Genomic DNA, 18,506 nt, shown 5'->3' with positions numbered 1-18,506 from the left:
ACTATATGTTTTCCTCATGCTGCCGCCAACTCGAGTCTGTGTCATTCAGCCACTATATTTTCTCATCATGCTTCCGACGCCTCCACGCTGTGTCATTCCTTCACTTTATGGTTTCCTTATGCTGCTGCCACCTCCAAGCTCTGTCACTGTGCTACTCTACAACCATATTTCTAATAGCAATGCCTGTCACACTGAATAAAAGTATTATTTCACTAACCCAGCACACCCCCTGTGTGCGTTTCAGCAAGGCAAAATGTTCTAAATCCCTATTGAGGCTCTCCGCATGCCAGAAACATCTGTTTTTAATAGTGATTTTCCACAAATAAATTCAGAACAAACTAGCTTTTTTAGGAAAATTTATCGAATTGGCCGAATCGAATAAAAAAAAAATGCTCATCTCTATTTATAACATATAACCTAAGGTAAAATCTTAAAAGAATGAGGATCCTTAAATATATGTATTAAATACACAACATATTTTTCTTATATTAAAGACTGGACAATTATTTTACCATACACATATATCATGCACTAGACACAAACTAATAAATCCTTGAAGGTAAATAAAGTCATATAGGGAACTCTGTTGTAACATAAATGATCTCTTGAGTTATAGCTTTACAAATAAACTCTGGGCATGCAGACTTAAAGGGGTACACCGCCCCTAGATATCTTATCCCCTATCAAAAGGATAGGGATAAGATGTCTGATCCCTGGGGTCATGCCGAAATTCGCTCCGTGATGGATGACTGGTGATACAGATGACTGGCGATGCGGATGACTGATGTGCCCCCTCCCATAGACTTGCATTGAGGGGCCTAGCCATGACGTCACCAGCAAGGTGTGACTGTAATGTCACCAGCCTCCGGAGCTGCACCCGACACTCTAAATGAATGCCAGGTGCAGCAGTTAGATCACAAGAGACCCCAGCAGCGGTACCCCGCAATCAGACATATTATCCCCTATCCTTTTTGATAGGGGATAAGATATCTAAAGGCGAAATAACCCTTTCACTTTTAGGTTTTTATTCAACTTATTTCTCCTTGTGAGCTGAAATGAATAGGATGGCCTTAAGGTCAACAAGAGGACTTGTACCTGTTACCTTCCTACTCACAAAGGTATCAATAATAAATCCTTCTCCAACTAGAGCTTTCCTGGCAAAATCCTCATCATATGTGAAAGCATGGAACTTGTCTTTCCCAACTGTGTAATATGTCATACCTAAAGCTCCAACTAACATGAGGTGTCCTCCAGGTTTCAGTAACCCTGAGAACTTCCTGATATATCTGATGTAATCATCTTTATCTTTGCAGATATTGTCTAGGAGCCAAGCGCTGATGATACAATCTGCTGGTGGTAAGATCACTGGATCCATTATATTTTCTTTCTCAAGGTCACATTTTGCAACATGTTGAGCGGCTTCTCTCACTTTTGCTTCTTTGTCCTGTAACTGGGTACTGAGGAACATGGAAAAATGAAGAAAGTGATTGTCAAACAGGAAACATGAACAAGGCAGCAAGAAAACTAAATATATAAACCTGGAATATTGGTGACCAGAACTACTGGCTAAACTTTAACCCCTATATAAAACAGAGTGTACCAGTATTCCCTTGTCATCTGGGAGTGTTTAAAAAAGAGGGGAGGACTTCCAAGGAATGAATGGCTTTGAACGGCGCTGACCAGGACAAGAAGCATAAGGTAAAAACAGCAGGTTTATTTGGATTTCCCACAATGCAACGCTTTCACCGCACCTGGGCGACTTCATCAGCTGCCCAGGTGCGGTGAAACGCGTTGCATTGTGGGAAATCCAAATAAACCTGCTGTTTTTACCTTATGCTTCTGGTCCTGGTCAGCGCCGTTCAAAGCCATTCATCCCTTGGAAGTTCTACTCTCTTTTAGCCCTGTGATTGGGAAGGCTGCAGACCAGGCATTATTACCCCTCTACGCTTACCATTGTTGTGTGTGGGGTCACGCAACCACTGATGGTAAGAGCTCCTAGTTATAATAATAGATTACCTGAAGGTGATTTCACGCTATGGAGCGCTCTCCTCTTTTCCTTTGATCTGGGACTGTTTGTCTTGAGTGTTTAGTGTCTATGAAGCAAGCACAGGAGCTGCGCACACTTCATAGGTGGTGAGTGACAGCTATTATGTGTAGCCGGGCACTTACTGCTAATGATGGGTAGCAGTTATTCCAGAGCCAGACTGTATGAACAGAATGCTGATCACACTGCACAATATTATGTGGTAGCATAGCATTGTACAGTGACTGCAATCTAATTATTGCATATAATAATCTTTAATAGTGTAAAAGAATAACACGCACACATACATATATATTAATTAATTATAGGAAAGTTCATCCCCTAATAAAAATGTACCCCTTCCCATTTTTTTTATGAAAATAAAAAGTAAATAGATAATCAAATCTTGTATTGCCAAGTGCAAAATTGTCAGAACTGTTAAAATATAAGGCCTGTGATCCCACATTGTGAACAGTGTAAGCTTAATGAAGTACTCCACCCCTAGACATCTTATTCCCTATGTCTGAGCGAGGGAGGGTTCGGCCGCTTGGATCCCCCACGACCTCCATTCCGGCACCCCGGCGTTCTGAACATTTATGTTTTGAACGCCGGCTTTACTAAGCTTCATGTGGCTGTGGTCGCCATGCCCCCCTCAATTAATGTCTGTTGGAGGGGGGCATGAAGGCTGTGGTTGCTTGTAATCCTGCACAGAGCGGAGTTTGCCCCATGCAGTGGAAAACACGGATGTCGTGCCTAAAGATCATGGGAGGGCCATGCGGCCGGACCCCCACAATCAGACAACTTATCCCCTATCCTTTGTATAGGGGATAAGATGTCTAGAGGACATATTTAATAAATAAAATATCAAATGCCAGAATTGCTGATTTTAGTCACATCATATATCTGGAAAAATTAGCAACAATTTATCAAAAGGTTCCATAAAAATAAAAAATGGTACCAATTAAAATTACAGATGATGGTGCAAGAATGAGAACTGATACAACCCCATGTGCGGGTATAAAGAAAAATAAAAAAAAATGTCATTGGGGTTAGAAAAGGGAAATTTTTAGCATACTGATTTTGTTTTAAAAAATTACTCTTTTTAAAGTAGTACAGTAATAGAAAAACAATATAAATTTGCTATTGTTTTTTCATATCAACCCACAGAATAAATAAAACATGTCAGTTTTTTCATAAATTGCACAGCATAAAACAAAACCTCAAGTTGCAAAATTGCGGTTCAATTTTCAATTCTCCATCCCCAGAAATAAAAATGTTTTGGTTCCACTGTGCATTTTATGGTAAATGAATGGTGTCATTATAAAGTAAAATTGGTTGAGCAATGAAAATGTTGTGCCTCTTAAAAAAATGTAACACAAAAATGAAAATGGGCTGTGTCCCCAAGGGGTTATGTGGGGATTGTTGATATGTAAATATGTCTCTGGAGCTACGGAGAACATAAATTCTCCTCTGCCGGTTTCCCAAATGCCTTGTCTCTGCCACAGTGTTCCTCTTCAAAACTTCCGCTAATGTGCTATGCAGACAGGAAATGCATAGAAAGAGACGGCAGAGAAGAGGCCAAGAAGCGGGATGGGTAGGTTTATGTGTATAAGTATAGATAAATTACTAAGTATACAAAAAGAAGGTTGCAGCAGCACTCTTGGTCAAAAAATTGAGGCTCTTACTTCACTTTTTAATTAAAACATGTCCCCTATCCACCATGCAGAGGTGGCCTCACTTCGGATGGACCTTAACATGCTCATTCTACTCACCTCTGCTGGGCATATAACCTCTGACTGGGTGACATGTACGATCCATTATCAATTTAAAAACCTCCTGTGAACAGGAAGGAGTGCATGGCTAAAGAGGGTGCCACTCCCCCTAACTTGATGCACAGTGCTGTGGTTAAGTCAAAGTATACAAAAAGAAGATTATAGTTGCACTCTTGGTCCAAAAAATGTAGGCTCTAAGTGCTCTTTTTGATTAAAATGTGTCCCCCGTCCACCACGCTGAGGTGGCCTTGCTAAAGCCACAGCAGTGGGCCCCCCATGTGTAAGGTAGTTGTTCTGGTTGTTTTTGTGTGAAATTACTGTTTAATTAGTCTGCAATATATATATATATATATATATATATATATATATATATATATATAACAGATTGTTACTTTAACGCATTGATTATAACAATACTTATAAATAGAGATGGCAAATCTTAACAATTTCCAATTGCTCTGAAATGCCCCAAAAGATTTGTCTGAATTCCAGATATTGGGATTTGTTTTAGATAAATCCCAAGAACTTTAAGGAGCAGGGTCTCCTGTCAAAGGCAGAAGTCCCTGTTGCTGAGTACCAAAGCTCAGTGAATGTTAGAGGTAATCCAGCCTCTAATTTTTTTCTACTTTAAAGGGAGTTAGGGTTTTATAAAAATAAAAAAGAAGTCATACCTCAAGAGGGCCTTGACACACTTTTTTTCTATGGAGTTCAATGCAAGTCTATGGGGCTTCTGTCTGTGCCGACTGTTTAGCAGGCAGGTGCAGAAAAACGAACAATGGTATATGAAGTCGGAATATAAGGCCTGCCATAGCTGACTGGAGCAATGCAGCCCCGATAACACCGATCAATGCTATGTTATGGCACAGCATTAAACAGTGTATGCAATCTTAAGATTGAATGTAATATTCCCTTTGGGGCATTAAAACAAAAATGGTATCATTAGAAACTACAGATCACTGTGCAAAAAATTAGCCCCAAACATCCCCGTATACGGAAAAATAATTATAGTTATAGGGATCGGAAGAAGATACGTTTAAACATGCACATTTTTGTCCAAAAATTATAATATTTTAAATTGAGTAAAACAAAATCAAACCTAAAGAAGTTGAGTATAATTTTAATTGAATGGACCTACAGAACAAATAATTTTTATCGAAAAAATGTTATCGAAAAATGCACTGGGTGGAATTAAAAGCGCCCAAAAGTTACAAAATGACTTTTTTTTCAACTTTCATCATATATTTTAAGGTATACTGTAAAATTGGTGGTGCAAAAAACAAGCCCTAAAATGGTGGGTCTCTAGGTGGAAATTTGAAAATGTTATGAATTTTAGAAGGGGAGGAGGAAAAAACAAAAATTCAAAAATGAAAAATTTCCCAGTCCTCAAGGGGTTATTCTTGAATAGACAAAATAGGTAGAAGATGTGTTGCCTGAACATTTCCTAGATCTGCTTCCTATGTTGTATACAGAAAAAGACATTGACAATAGGTTTCCTCTATTACATGAACAAATATTTTACCTCTTTCCTTCTAAGTCTACATGAATCTTTGTGGCATGTCCCCATTCAAATGCTCCAGTACGTGTGTTCAGCCATTTTTTAAGCTCCAGAATACATCTGTCTCGGACCTTCAGCACTATGATGTGTTTGAAAAACTCACTGGGGGCATAGAGATGGTGAATCATAGAACCAGGGCTGAGATCAATCATGACATCTCCTCTTAAATGACCTGTAGAGAGAAATTCTGAATATTAAAACATCACATATGATAAACTATTATATATGTTGTAAATAAACAATAACTAAGAAGAAAAGCAGAAATTATCCTGAAATGTTTTTGTTGGTTAGATTTGGTCCTCTGACCCTAGACAACTTATCCCCTATCCTAAGGACATAGATATGAATGGAAGGGGCCTGACATCACTACTAGAGATGAGCGAATCGAAGTTGACGAACCCGTCAACAAATTTCATGAAAAATTTGATTTGCAACGAATGCGAATATCGCCTCGATTCAATTGCGCGAATGGCTTCATTAAACTCCATTTTACAGCGTTCCTGGCTATTGGAGACCTAAGATGGCGGATCCACATAAGAGTACATGGGGCAGGGGATTATAGGAGGGCGGGAAACAGCGGCGGGAATGAAGGTAGGCGGGCTGCCCCTGAATCACATGTGAGATGCAGCCTATCAGTGTTCATTGACCCCTGTGATGTCACAGCCCCTATATAATCGGCGGCCATCTTGCCTCTCTTCATTTCATCTATGCATTCAGATGGAGAGGACGGGACTGCGTGTGTGAATAGCTCATACCACAGCGTTACACTGCGCCTCGGAAGAAGCGCGTTTTTGCTCGAAATTGCCGGCAGTCGCCTCTGAGCGCCCCACGCCAAGCCACCTGCCAGCTGGATGCTATTTTCGTGAAAGGAGCTGAACATACCGTACCTGGGCGGTGAGTGCAGGATTGTCTTTACTTTCTATTTATAATTCTGACATTTACACTGATTTGTGTTAAGTCCTAGCACAACTGCAGGACTGATTCTTCAAGTCTGAATACCCGCCAATTGTATCATTTTCAGTGCCGTTCTTTTAACCATGTGATACAGTATTCCAAGTAGATTAATGGTGCCACTCGGATTCTATTCTCTTATATTGCTTGCAACATCAGCATTAGGGAAAGACAGAAGTGCAGAGTGCTTTGCTGTTCACACTGAGAAGGATCATTGATAGCTAAACCTCCTATTGTTGTTATTGAGCATTGCAGCAGAGAGGGGCAGATAGCAGTCAGATGCCTCATACAGATCTCCAAGCTGCTTGAACTTTCTGAAACATCTTAGAAAGTTCTTTTTTTTTTTTGCTCCACAAATCTTCTGCTGCTCAGAATTGTGTGACAGAGTGCAATATAGGGTTTAATCCCTGTATTTTTTGTTTTTTGTGTGGTGCTGCACTGTTGGGTCCTGCTGCTGTTCAGAAATACGTGATTATTCAGTGGACTGTTGTGCATTTGTACCATTTTGTACCTGTTAATCTGTCAAGAGGCTACATACTGTGCAAGTCCAAACAATAGTATTCACCGGATGTTTTTTTAATTTTTAAATACGGAGTTTTTTCTGCGTATAGTTACGAATATTACTGCCCTCATCAGTGCATACCGCATAGGTACATCCAAGTATTGAACCATTTAGTACCTGTTAATCTGTCAAGGCGCTCCATACCGTCAAAGTTCAAACAATAGTATTCACCGGCTGGTATTTTACAAAAATACAGAGTTTTTTTCTGCGTATAGTTATGCATATTACTGCCCTCATCAGTGCATACTGCATAGGTACATCCAAGTACTGTACCATTTAGTACCTGTTAATCTGTCAAGGGGCTCCATACCGTCAAAGTCCAAATAATAGTATCCACCGGCTGGTGTTTTTAAAAAATACAGAGTTTTTTCTGCGTATAGTTAGGCATATTACTGCCCTCATTAGTGCATACCGCATAGTTACATCCAAATATTGTACCATTTAGTACCTGTTAATCTGTCAAGGTGCTCCATACCATCAAAGTCAAAACAATAGTATCCACCGGCTGGTGTTTTTAAAAAATACAGAGTTTTTTCTGTGTATAGTTACGCATATTACTGCCCTCATCAGTGCATACCGCATACGTACATCCAAGTAGTGTACCATCTAGTACCTGTTAATCTGTAAAGGGCCTATATACTGTGAAAGGACAGCCGTAAGTAATCACCTGCTGCTGTTCTAGACAAATACTGTTTAAAGAGTAGTGTAGCGTATTGTAATACCCTCAAAAAGTATGTCAGGCAGAGAAGTGCCAGGATGTGAACAGAGGAGTGGCAGAGGCCTAAATACTTCAGGCAGAGTTGGCAGCAGACTTGGGGCGAATGGCAGCATGAGTCGCAGCGAGAGGCCTGAGCTCCCGTTATCAGCCAGTGGTCGTGTCTCCACCAGCAACCCATCTGCCGTTGTTGATTGGTTAACACGCTCATCCACATCATCACAAGTGACATCTGACACCCCCAGTCAACAGTCGGTGGTTCCTCAGACACAACCCTCAGTTGTCATGGCCCGGGAGCAGTCCCTGTCCTCCCATTCCCTTTGTCCTATGCTGTTCCCTCTCCTAAAGAAGTATCTTATGCTGTGGGTTCAGCTCCACTATTTACTGAGGACGATCTAATAGAGGACAGTCAGCAGCTACTGGACAGCCAAGAAGGGGAGGAGACATGCGCCGCTTGCTAAGCTAGTCGGCCAAGTAGTGATGTGGAGAGTGACGTATGAGGAGGTGTTGCAAGTGTTCAGGGTCCTGAAGCAGACATTGTTGGGGAACCTGAGGAGGACATCAGTGACATGCACACACCTGTTGATGATGATGAAGCCGATCGCAATTGGGAGCCGGGTACAGAAGGGGCTTCATTATCATCAGGAGAAGAGAGTTGCATGTTGCCCTTGAGGCAGCAAGGCGGTAGCACGGTTGGCAGTCAGCGTGGTGGCAGGAGTGGAAATTCAGGAGCCAAACGTGCCAGGGGGAGACCACCTGCTTTGCAGCAGCCTACCTTTCCTGGAGGTAGTGGAACAGGGGTTCCTGGAGATGGCGCCAGTAGCAGTCAATTAGTGCGGACTGCGGGTGGGAAAATCAGCTACTCGGCGGTGTGGAAGTTTTTCATAAGGCATCCGGAGGAGGTTGGCGTAGCCACATGCAAGCTCTGTCGGCAGAAGGTGAAGCTTGGCCAGGGTCCCAATGTCGGCACCACGGCCCGGCGTCAACACATGCTTCGCCACCATAAAGCGGCCTGGGAGAACCATGGTTCCGATTTAGTGGTCCAGCCTGCTGCATCACTCAGTGGCAATCCCCTCCCTCCTTCATCCAGCCATGGCTCCACCACCTCAGCCAAAGGGAGCTGTGTGTCAAACCCTCCTTCTGTCGCTCCTGCTTCTTCCGCTTTTAGTCATCCATTCCGCCAACAATCCTTCGGCGAAGCCATGTCCAAGAGACAACAGTATGCGCCCACGCATCTAACGGCGCAGAAGTTGAATGTGCTCCTGTCCAAGTTACTGGTGTTGCAGTCCCTCCGTTTTCAAGTGGTGGACTCTGCACCTTTCAGAGAATTGATGGCTTGTGCCGAGCCGAGGTGGAGAGTCCCAAGCCGTCATTTCTTTGCGAAGAAGTCAGTACCAGCCCTGCAAAAGTTTTTACAAGAGAAGGTGGGCCAGTCCTTGAGCCTCTCGGTTTGTTCAAAAGTGCACAGCATAGCCGACGTGTGGAGTTGTAACTACGGGCAGGGACAATACCTGTCTTTTACGGCCCACTGGGTAAATGTGGTTCCTGCACAGCCACAACAGCAACTTGGACAGGTCACACCGCTTCCTCCTCCAAGCTCTCGCTCCCAGGCAGTTGGTCCTGTTACAGTGTGCGACGCCGCCTCCTCATCCTCCACCGTGTCCTCGGCCTCCACTGCACGTCCAAATCTCGGTGGCCCTTCATCGTACCATGTGCATAGGGCACGGCGGTGTCAAGCTGTTGTTCACATGGTTTGCCTTGGCGAATGGAGTCACACAGGTGAGGAACTGCTAAAGTTCATTCGTAAAGAAATCCGAGTATGGCTTACTCCACGAAATCTGGAAATGGGAACTATGGTGACTGACAATGGGAAGAATAGTGTGATGTGTGAAACATGCGCCCTGCATGGCACACGTGTTGAATCTGGTTGTCAAGCACTTCCTCAAGTCTTCACCCCATTTGCAAAACATCCTGAAAATGGCAAGGAAACTGTGCATTCACTTCAGCCACTCGTACACCGCCAAGCACACCTTCCTTGAGCTGCAGCGTCAGAACGGTATCCCACAACATAGTCTTATTTGTGACATTGCCACACGTTGGAATTCCACCCTCCATATGTTGGACAGACTATACAAACAAAGAAAAGCTTTCACCGATTTTGTGATCATCCAAGCAGATAGGAGTACTCCCCTGTGTAACTTCAATGTGAACCAGTGGCAGCTCATACGTGACAACTGCCGTTTGCAGAGGCTCTTTGAGGAAGCCACATTATTTGTGAGTCGCCTGGATTACGCCATGAACAACGTAATACCACTCCTACATTTCCTACTACAAATGATTGAAACCATGGCTGGTCACGGCAATGGAGATGTTGCGCCTACATCTCAAGGCTACATGAGCCCTGTGGGGGCTGAACTGGAGGAGGAGGATGATGAGGGGCAGAGCGGAGCACAGTTTAGGTTGGATGAGATGGCCGGTGTTTCTAGTCTTCGGACAGGAGAGGAGGAGCAGGAGCAGCCAGAGGAGCTTGGGGGTTATGAGGAAGTTGAGACAGAGCACTCAGACACACCGTGGCAGTATGCAGTGGAGATGGAGGTAGGTAGTCCCTCCGAGTCACTGGCGCAAATGGCACGATGCATGCTCAGTTGCTTGCATAGTGACCCCCAAATTGTCAAAATTCGTCAGCGAAATGACTTCTGGATCTCCACCCTATTAGACCCTTGCTACTGTCCCAGAATCGGGGCCTTTTTTGCACCCACTGAGAGGGAGGACAAACTGACCTACTACAGAGAGATTCTACGTAGTCGGTTGGCCGATGCCTATTGGCCACATGGTCCATCCACTCGCAGGTCTGACTCGGGGGCCCTCTGCGCTCACCTTCCACTGCCATGGCTGCTGGGGAGGGGAGGGGTGGCAGGAGCAGTACCAGCTCAATCAGCAGCAGCCTGAGTCTACAGTCGCTGATGAGTAGCTTTCTTCACCCGCATAGTGAAGCAACTAATCTGCAGCATGTAGACATGGAGCAGGACCTGAACCAGCAGGTGGTGGCATACCTTGACATGACCATGCCAACAACCATTGAAGATCCGCTGGACTTCTGGGCAGCCAAACTTGATTTATGTCCGCAACTAACAGAGTTTGCCTTGGAAAAGCTGTCCTGCCCGGCCAGTAGTGTGCCATCAGAGCGGGTGTTTAGTGCTGCCTGGGCCATAGTCACCCCAAGGCGAACTCGTCTGTCCACTAAAAATGTGGAGAGATTGACGTTTGTCAAGATGAATCAGGGATGGATCATCCAGGATTTCCAGCCACCAATGCCAGATGCCTCAGAGTAGATTGACCATGCTGCTTCACCAACATTTCCCAATTATGGTTGGTTATGAAACCCTCTTGGGTTATCAATTAGGGTTATGAAACCCTCTTTGGTACTGCCATTGCCTGCTACTGGCTCATCCTGTGTCTTTCAGGAACTACTTGCCTCACTGATGCTTCTGGCCTTGGGCCTTTCATTTTTGGAAGTTTAGCAGTAGCTAAATACATGCCTAATGCAAATGTCAACATTGATCTTTAAATGTAAGGGGTTATGAAACCCTCTTGGGTACTGCGAATGCCTGCTCCTGACTCATCCTGTGTCTTTCAGGAACTACTTGCCTCCCTGATGCCTCAGGCCGTGGACCTTCAATTTTTGGATGTTTAGCAGTAGCTAAATACATGCTTAATGCAAATGTCAACATTGATCTTTAAATGTAAGGGGTTATGAAACCCTCTTGGGTACTGCGAATGCCTGCTCCTGACTCATCCTGTGTCTTTCAGGAACTACTTGCCTCACTGAAACTTCTGGCCTTGGGCCTTTAATTTTTGGAAGTTTAGCAGTAGCTAATACATGCTTAATGCAAATTTCAACAATGATCTTTAAATTCTCGGCGCTCTGCCAGGGCCTTCTACTACCCTGCGGGGGACGATCAGAGGACCTCACTAAACCATCCTATCGGTAATAGAGACATGAGGTGTGTACAAAGGGCAGGGACTTAATGAACCCGAGCTTAGACACACACTGGTCCATTCAGTGTAGCGCGCGTGCAGCCCCGGACATCTGAGGGCATAACACACCTGTTATTGCTCGATCTCGCGATTGATCGTGCAATGTAAGGGGTTATTAATGCCTCTTAGGTACTGCTGATGCCTACTCCTGACTGCTCCTGTGTCTTTCAGGAACTAGTTGACTTCATGAGGCTTCTGGGCTTGGGCCTTTAATTTTAGGATTTTTGAAATACATACATACATGCTTAATTTAAATTTCAACATTTATGGTGCAATGTATGGGGTTATTAAACACTCTTGGTAGTGTAGTGTTTTTTTCAAATTTTCTGATAATTATCACTGTAATAAACTTAAATTTTCCATAATAATAACTATTACACCATTGAACGCTTGTTGCGTGTGATTTTTTTAAGTAAAATTTTCCATAAAAGTACGGAGAGGGATGAACTCTGCTTCTTTATTTCATAAAAAATTATTTTATAGAAGAATGTCTTTTGGTGGTCCCCCGTCCTGCATTATTGAGTCTTCTGGACTCTTGGACATGCACTTGTTCTTAAACAAAGGTCCAAAAAACAAAAATGGCCGGTCAGGGCTATGGAGACGTTGCACCTACATCGTACTGCCACATGAGCCCTGTGGGTGCTGTGAGATTAGGTCCTTTGTACCCACACGGCGGGGTCCGGGACCCAAATTTTGATTTAAATTTCAAATAAAAAAATCACAAATTTCAATGGTCTCTTCATGCTGCAGCCAACTCCAGGCTGTGTCATTCTGGTAATATATAGAGAGCACTCACTGTCCTAAATTTTTGTTAACATTTTTCGTAAAAAATGTTTGTCTTTTTTATTAGGGATTGTGAAGCTTTGGTGCGTACTCATGCATCAGCCAACTCCAGTCTGTGTCATTCAAGCAATATATGGTTTACTGATGGTGCTGCTGGGCCTGGGTCTGGGAATTTCAAATTTTCTCATAGGTAGCACCCGCCATCCAAAAGTCTTCTTCAGAAATTTCTACAATTGTTGTGTTCTTTTGGGGGGATTGTGAAGCCCTAGTGTGTACTCATGCATCAGCCAACTACAGGCTGTGTCATTCAGGCAATATATAGGTAGCACCCGCTGTCCTAAATATTCTTAATAAAAAAAAAATGGTTGGTTTTTCTTTGGGATTCTGAAGCCCTGGTGTGTACTCAATGCTGCTTCCTGCTACACTCTGTCAGCCCGTTGGTCCTGTGACAGTGTGCTACTCCACCTCCACATCCTAAACCATGTCTTAAGCCTCCACTGCCCAGACAAGTCTCGGTGGCCCTTCAGCATACCATGTGTGCAGGTCATGGCGGTGTCACGCTGTTCTTCACATGGTTTGCCTTGGCGAGAAGTCTTGGAAACAATGGCCGGTCAGCGCCTACATCTCACGGCCAAATGATCCCTGTGGGGGCTTGTTGGATTTGGTCCTTCGTACCCACACGCTGGGGTCCGGGACACGCAAAGGTTGTTTTAAATGGACCCGCTATCCAAAATCTTTTAAAAAAAATTATAAAATTGTTGTTTTTTGGGGGGGGGAATTGTGAAGCCCTGCTGTGTACTCTTGCATCAGCCAACTCCAGGCTGTGTCATTCAGGCAATATATGGGTTACTGATGCCGCTGTGGGGCCTGGGTCAGGGAATTTAAAATTTTCTCATAGGTAGCACCCGCTATCCAAAATCTTCGGTTTAAATTTCTTAATTCATCTTTTAATCTTAGGGATTACGAAGACCTAGTGCCTACTCATGCTGCTGGCAACTCCGGGCTGTGCCATTCAACCACTATATGGTCTCCTCATGCTGCCAACACCTCCACGCTGTGCCATTCAGACACTATATGGTCTTCTCATGCTGCCAACACCTCCATGCTGTGTCATTCAGCCACTATATGGTTTCCTCATGCTTCAGCCTCATCCAAGCGGTTTCATTCAGCGACTAAATGGTCTCCTTATGCTGCCAACACCTCCACGCTGTGTAATTCAGTTACTATATGATCTACTGACACTGATGCCACCACCAGGCTCTGTCATTGTGCTGCTGTGCGGCAGTGATTCTAAAAGCGATGCCGGAAATAGCCTTTTTTAATATAGATTCATCGCTAAAAAATTCGGACTGAAGCAAACTTTTTCGGAAAATTTGGCGAATCGGCCAAATCGAATTTTTGAAAAGTTCGCTCATCTCTAATCACTACCACAGCCGCCTGAGCCAGTGTTCTTAATAAAATGTTCAGAATGGTGGGGTGCTGGGCTAGAGATTGTGGGAGTCAGCAGCCGGACCCCTGCGGCTAAGATGTCTAGAGGTGAAGAATCTCTTTAATCTATAATAGTAAGACTTGAATCCCTTAATTTATGCATTTTTATGTGACACTAAGAGCCACAACTCTTTTATATTTCCATCTTCAGACCCATATGAGTCTTGTTTTTTGCACAACCAATTGTACTTTCTTCTGAAATCAATCATAAAGTTTATATAAAAAAAAAAAGTATATTATTTGTGTGCAGAAATTGAAAAGAAAAACACAATTTTGGAGGGCTTAGTTTTCACGCTGTATATTTTAAGGTATTTCTATTATTGTACTGCTTTTAAAAAAAAAACTTTTTTAATGTGCAGCACTTGTAGCTGTTGATTATTAATTGTTGATTATTTTGTTTCTAACAACTGATACATTTTTACAAAAATGTAAATCCTGGAAACAACTTAGGCTTCTTTCACACTACAAAATGATTCTGTTTTAACCCCTTAAGGACCGGGGTTTTTTCCGTTTTTGCATTTTCGTTTTTTGCTCCTTGCCTTTAAAAAGCATAACTCTTTCAATTTTGCACCTAAAAATCCATATGATGGCTTATTTTTTGTGCCACCATTTCTACTTTGTAATGACGTCAGTTATTTTGCCCAAAAATCTACAGTGAAACGGAAAAAAAATCATTGTGCGACAAAATTGAAAAAAACCCGCCGTTTTGTAAATTTTGGGGGCTTCCATTTCTATGTAGTACATTTTTCGGTAAAAATTACACCTTATCTTTATTCTGTAGGTCCATACGATTAAAATGATACCCTAATTATATAGGTTTGATTTTGTCGGACTTCTGGAAAAAATCATAACTACATGCAGGAAAATTTATACGTTTAAAATTGTCATCTTCTGACCCCTATAACTTTTTTATTTTTCCGTGTATGGGGCGGTATGAGGACTAATTTTTTGCGCCGTGATCTGAAGTTTTTAACGGTACAATTTATGCATTGATAGAACTTATTGATCGCTTTTAATTCATTTTTAAATTATATAAAAAGTGACCAAAAATGCACTATTTTGGACTTTGGAATTTTTTTGCGCGCACGCCATTGACCGAGCGGTTTAATTAATTATATATTTTTATAATTCGGACATTTTCGCACACGGTGATACCATATATGTTTATTTTTATTTACACAGTTTTTTTTTTTTTTATTGGAAAAGGGGGGTGATTCAAACTTTTAATAGGGGAGGAGTTAAATGATCTTTATTCACTTTTTTTTCCACTTTTTTTTTGCAGTGTTATAGGTCCCAGAGGGACCTATAACACTGCACACACTGATCTTCATCATTGATCACTGGTTTCTCATAGGAAACCAGTGATCGACGATTCTGCCACATGACTGCTCATGCCTGGATCTCAGGCACTGAGCAGTCATTCGGCGATCGGACAGTGAGGAGGCAGGTAGGGGCCCTTCCGCTGTCCTGTAAGCTGTTCGGGAATGCCACGATTTCGCCGCGGCTATCCCGAACAGCCCACTGAGCTAGCCGGCAACTTTCGGTTTTAGCCGCGCGGCTCAGCTCTGAGCGCGCAGCTAAAGGGTTAATAGCGCGCGGCACCGCGATCGGCGCTGCGCTATTAGAGGCGGGTCCCGGCTTCACTATGACGCCGGGCCCGCCGTGATATGATGCGGGGTTACTGTGTAACCCCGCGTTATATCAGGAGAGCAGGACCAAGGACGTACCGGTACGCCCTTAGTCCTTAAGGGGTTAAAGATCCATTGGAAGTTCCGTCTGAAAATCGGCAGTAAAACAGCAGTTGCAAAATCCTATATGGCCATTAGAAAATCCCATTATAGTCTATGGGATTTTTCTAATAGCTGTTTTAACCCGTTATTGCCCGTTATTAATAACTGACGTTATTTTGTGACAGTAACGGGAGAATTAGTGCATGCACTATTTCTCCTGTTCATTTGCCCGGCACAAAATAACGTCCGTTATTAATAACGGGCAATAACGGGTTAAAACAGCTAATAGAAAAATCCCATAGACTATAATGGGATTTTCTAACGGCCGTATAGAATTTTGTAACTGCTGTTTTACTGCCAATTTACAGACAGAACTTCCAACACATCTTTAATACAGAGTAATTTTGTAGTGTGAAAGGGGCCTTAGTAACTAAAAATGCCAGACAATTGCAGATTTTGAAATAATTGCCCCACAACAAACCCTTCATCATCCTCAACAAATTCCCCAATTTTCTGTATATTTCAAAGAGTAAAATATATAGTATAATATTTAGTCTTCATGATATTTAAAGGGTAGCTCTAATCGTGGTCCTGCCGGCAGGAATTGTGCTTAAATTTTGGCGACATTTCTGACCCCATGATTTGAGATTATTGGGATCTGTACAAATTAATAGTGTTGCTCACGAATATTCGCAATTCGAATATTATTCGCGAATTGTCGCGTATGCTAATTTTGTATATGCTAATATTCACATATGTTAATTTTCGCATACGCGAATTTTCGCATATGCGAAAATCAAACGAGAATATAACGAATATGCGAATATTCGCGAATATATGACGAATATTCGTCCATATATTCGCGAATATTCGCGAATTCGAATATGGCCTATGCCGCTCAACACTACAAATTAAACTTGCGGGGGACTTCAGGCAAAATCTAGGCACATATTCTGCTGCTGGGACCACAATTAGAGGTACACTTTAACCCCTTAAGGACTCACCTCACCTTCTAAAAATCATAACACTTTCAATTTTGCACTTACAATTCCATATGCTGGCTTATTTTTTGCACCACCAATTCTACTTTGCAGTGACAATAGTAATTTTACCAAAAAATCCACAGCAAAACAGGAAAAAAATTCATTGTGCGACAAAATTAAAGAAAAAATTTCATTTTGTAAATTTTGGGGGATTCCGTTTCTACGCAGTGCATTTTTTGGTAAAAATGACCCCTTCTCTTTATTCTGTAGGTCCACACAGTTAAAATGATACCCTACTTATATAGGTTTGATTTTGTCGTACTTTTGAAAAAAATCATAACTACATGCAGGAAAATGTATATGTTTAAAATTGTCATCTTCTGACCACTATAACTTTTTTATTTTTCCACGTATGGGCCGGTATGAGGACTCATTTTTTGCACCATTTTCTGAAGTTTTTATCGGTACCATTTTTGCATTGATCAGACTTTTTTTTTTATGATGTAAAAAGTGATCAAAAAAACGCTATTTTGGATTTTTAAATTTTTTTGCACATATGCCATTGACCGTGCAGTTTAATTAACAATATATTTTTATAGCTGTCGGACATTTAGGCACGTGGTGATACCACATATGTTTATTTTTATGTACACAGTTTTTTTTTTATGGGAAAAGGGGGGGTGATTCAAACTTTTATTAGGTAAGGGGTTAAATGACCTTTGTAAACTTTTTTTTTGCAGTGCTATAGCTTCCATAGGGACCTATAACACTGCGCACATTGATATTTTACCCTGAACCCTACAAGGCCATAGCTTTGCATGGATCAGCGAGATAGGGGTTCGACTGCTCAAGCCTGTAGCTCAGGCTTGGAGCAATCAGATGCCGATCGGACGTGATGGAGCAAGGTAAGGGGACCTCCGCTCGCGTCCTAGCTGATCGGGACATCATGATTTTATCGCGATAGAACCGATCAGCCCAACTGAGCTGCCGGGAAGCGTTTACTTTCATTTTCAGCGTGGTGATCAACTTTGATCGCCACGTCTGAAGGGTTAATAGCGCGCAGCACAATGATCGGTGCTGTGCGCTGTTGGCCCGATGTGATGCAGGGTCACGGCGTGACCCCGTTTTAAGACCGGGTGCAGGGCATACAGGTACACCCTGCGTCCTTAAGAGGTTAATGATAACACTTGCTCTGCTCCCTTGAATAGATATGAGAATTATATAGAGAAGCGCAGTTGTCTCCCCTGGTCTGTAACACCCCAAATTTTTTTTTAGTTATTTACAATTGTTTAAAATCAACTATTTTAAGTGCTGAGAAAAATAAAGAAAAAGCTATAAACATTATCATAAAACTATCAGAAAATATAAAGAATATAATCATACATACCTGGTTTGAAAGCTTTTGTTAAATTTTCAATGGGAAATTTCAAGAGATCCCCTTCAAAGACCATATCAGGTTTATCTGAAAAATAATGTTCCAGGTGTTGTCTAGAATCAAATCCATGTATATGATAGATCTTATATGAGCCGGAATCCATCGTGTAATCTTCTATCACAGACAGGTGACTGTATCTACACCGGAGCTACAGGTCTGTATATAATAACCAGGAATCATATTGCAGGTTACATTAGTAAGAATCACTTATAATATCATGTGTTATTGTCATCATAAGTCAGTCATGGGAACATATAATAGAAATTCATCTGGAGCATTACTGATCCTCAGATGAACAAATCTTCGCACATCTTTTTACAATATACGTGCTGTATATTAGTGTTTAACCCCTTCCCAATCTGATAAATTCCAAATTTTAGTTTCTATTTTCCTTCTCTATTTTTCTCTATTTCTAAAACTCATAACATTTTATTTATCAATCTATGTTATTGCAGAATCAGAAAACAATGA

General features: G+C 42.2%; 1 protein-coding gene across 1 annotated transcript; it reads right to left on the bottom strand.

Moving 5' to 3' along the window:
• Positions 1 to 1,033: 1,033 nt before the first annotated feature.
• Positions 1,034 to 18,138, bottom strand: LOC130293267 (indolethylamine N-methyltransferase-like). The gene is made up of 3 exons (XM_056541769.1): positions 17,988 to 18,138; positions 5,315 to 5,522; positions 1,034 to 1,457 (listed from the first exon to the last, which is right to left on the bottom strand). Exons 1-3 carry the CDS (start codon positions 18,136 to 18,138, stop codon positions 1,034 to 1,036), a joined length of 783 nt encoding a protein of 260 aa, XP_056397744.1.
• Positions 18,139 to 18,506: the final 368 nt, after the last annotated feature.

This window comes from Hyla sarda, chromosome 10, assembly GCF_029499605.1.
Source record: "Hyla sarda isolate aHylSar1 chromosome 10, aHylSar1.hap1, whole genome shotgun sequence".
Lineage (NCBI taxonomy): Eukaryota > Metazoa > Chordata > Amphibia > Anura > Hylidae > Hyla > Hyla sarda.
Note: the sequence above shows the minus strand (reverse complement) of the source record. Positions and strands in the feature narration are given on the sequence as shown.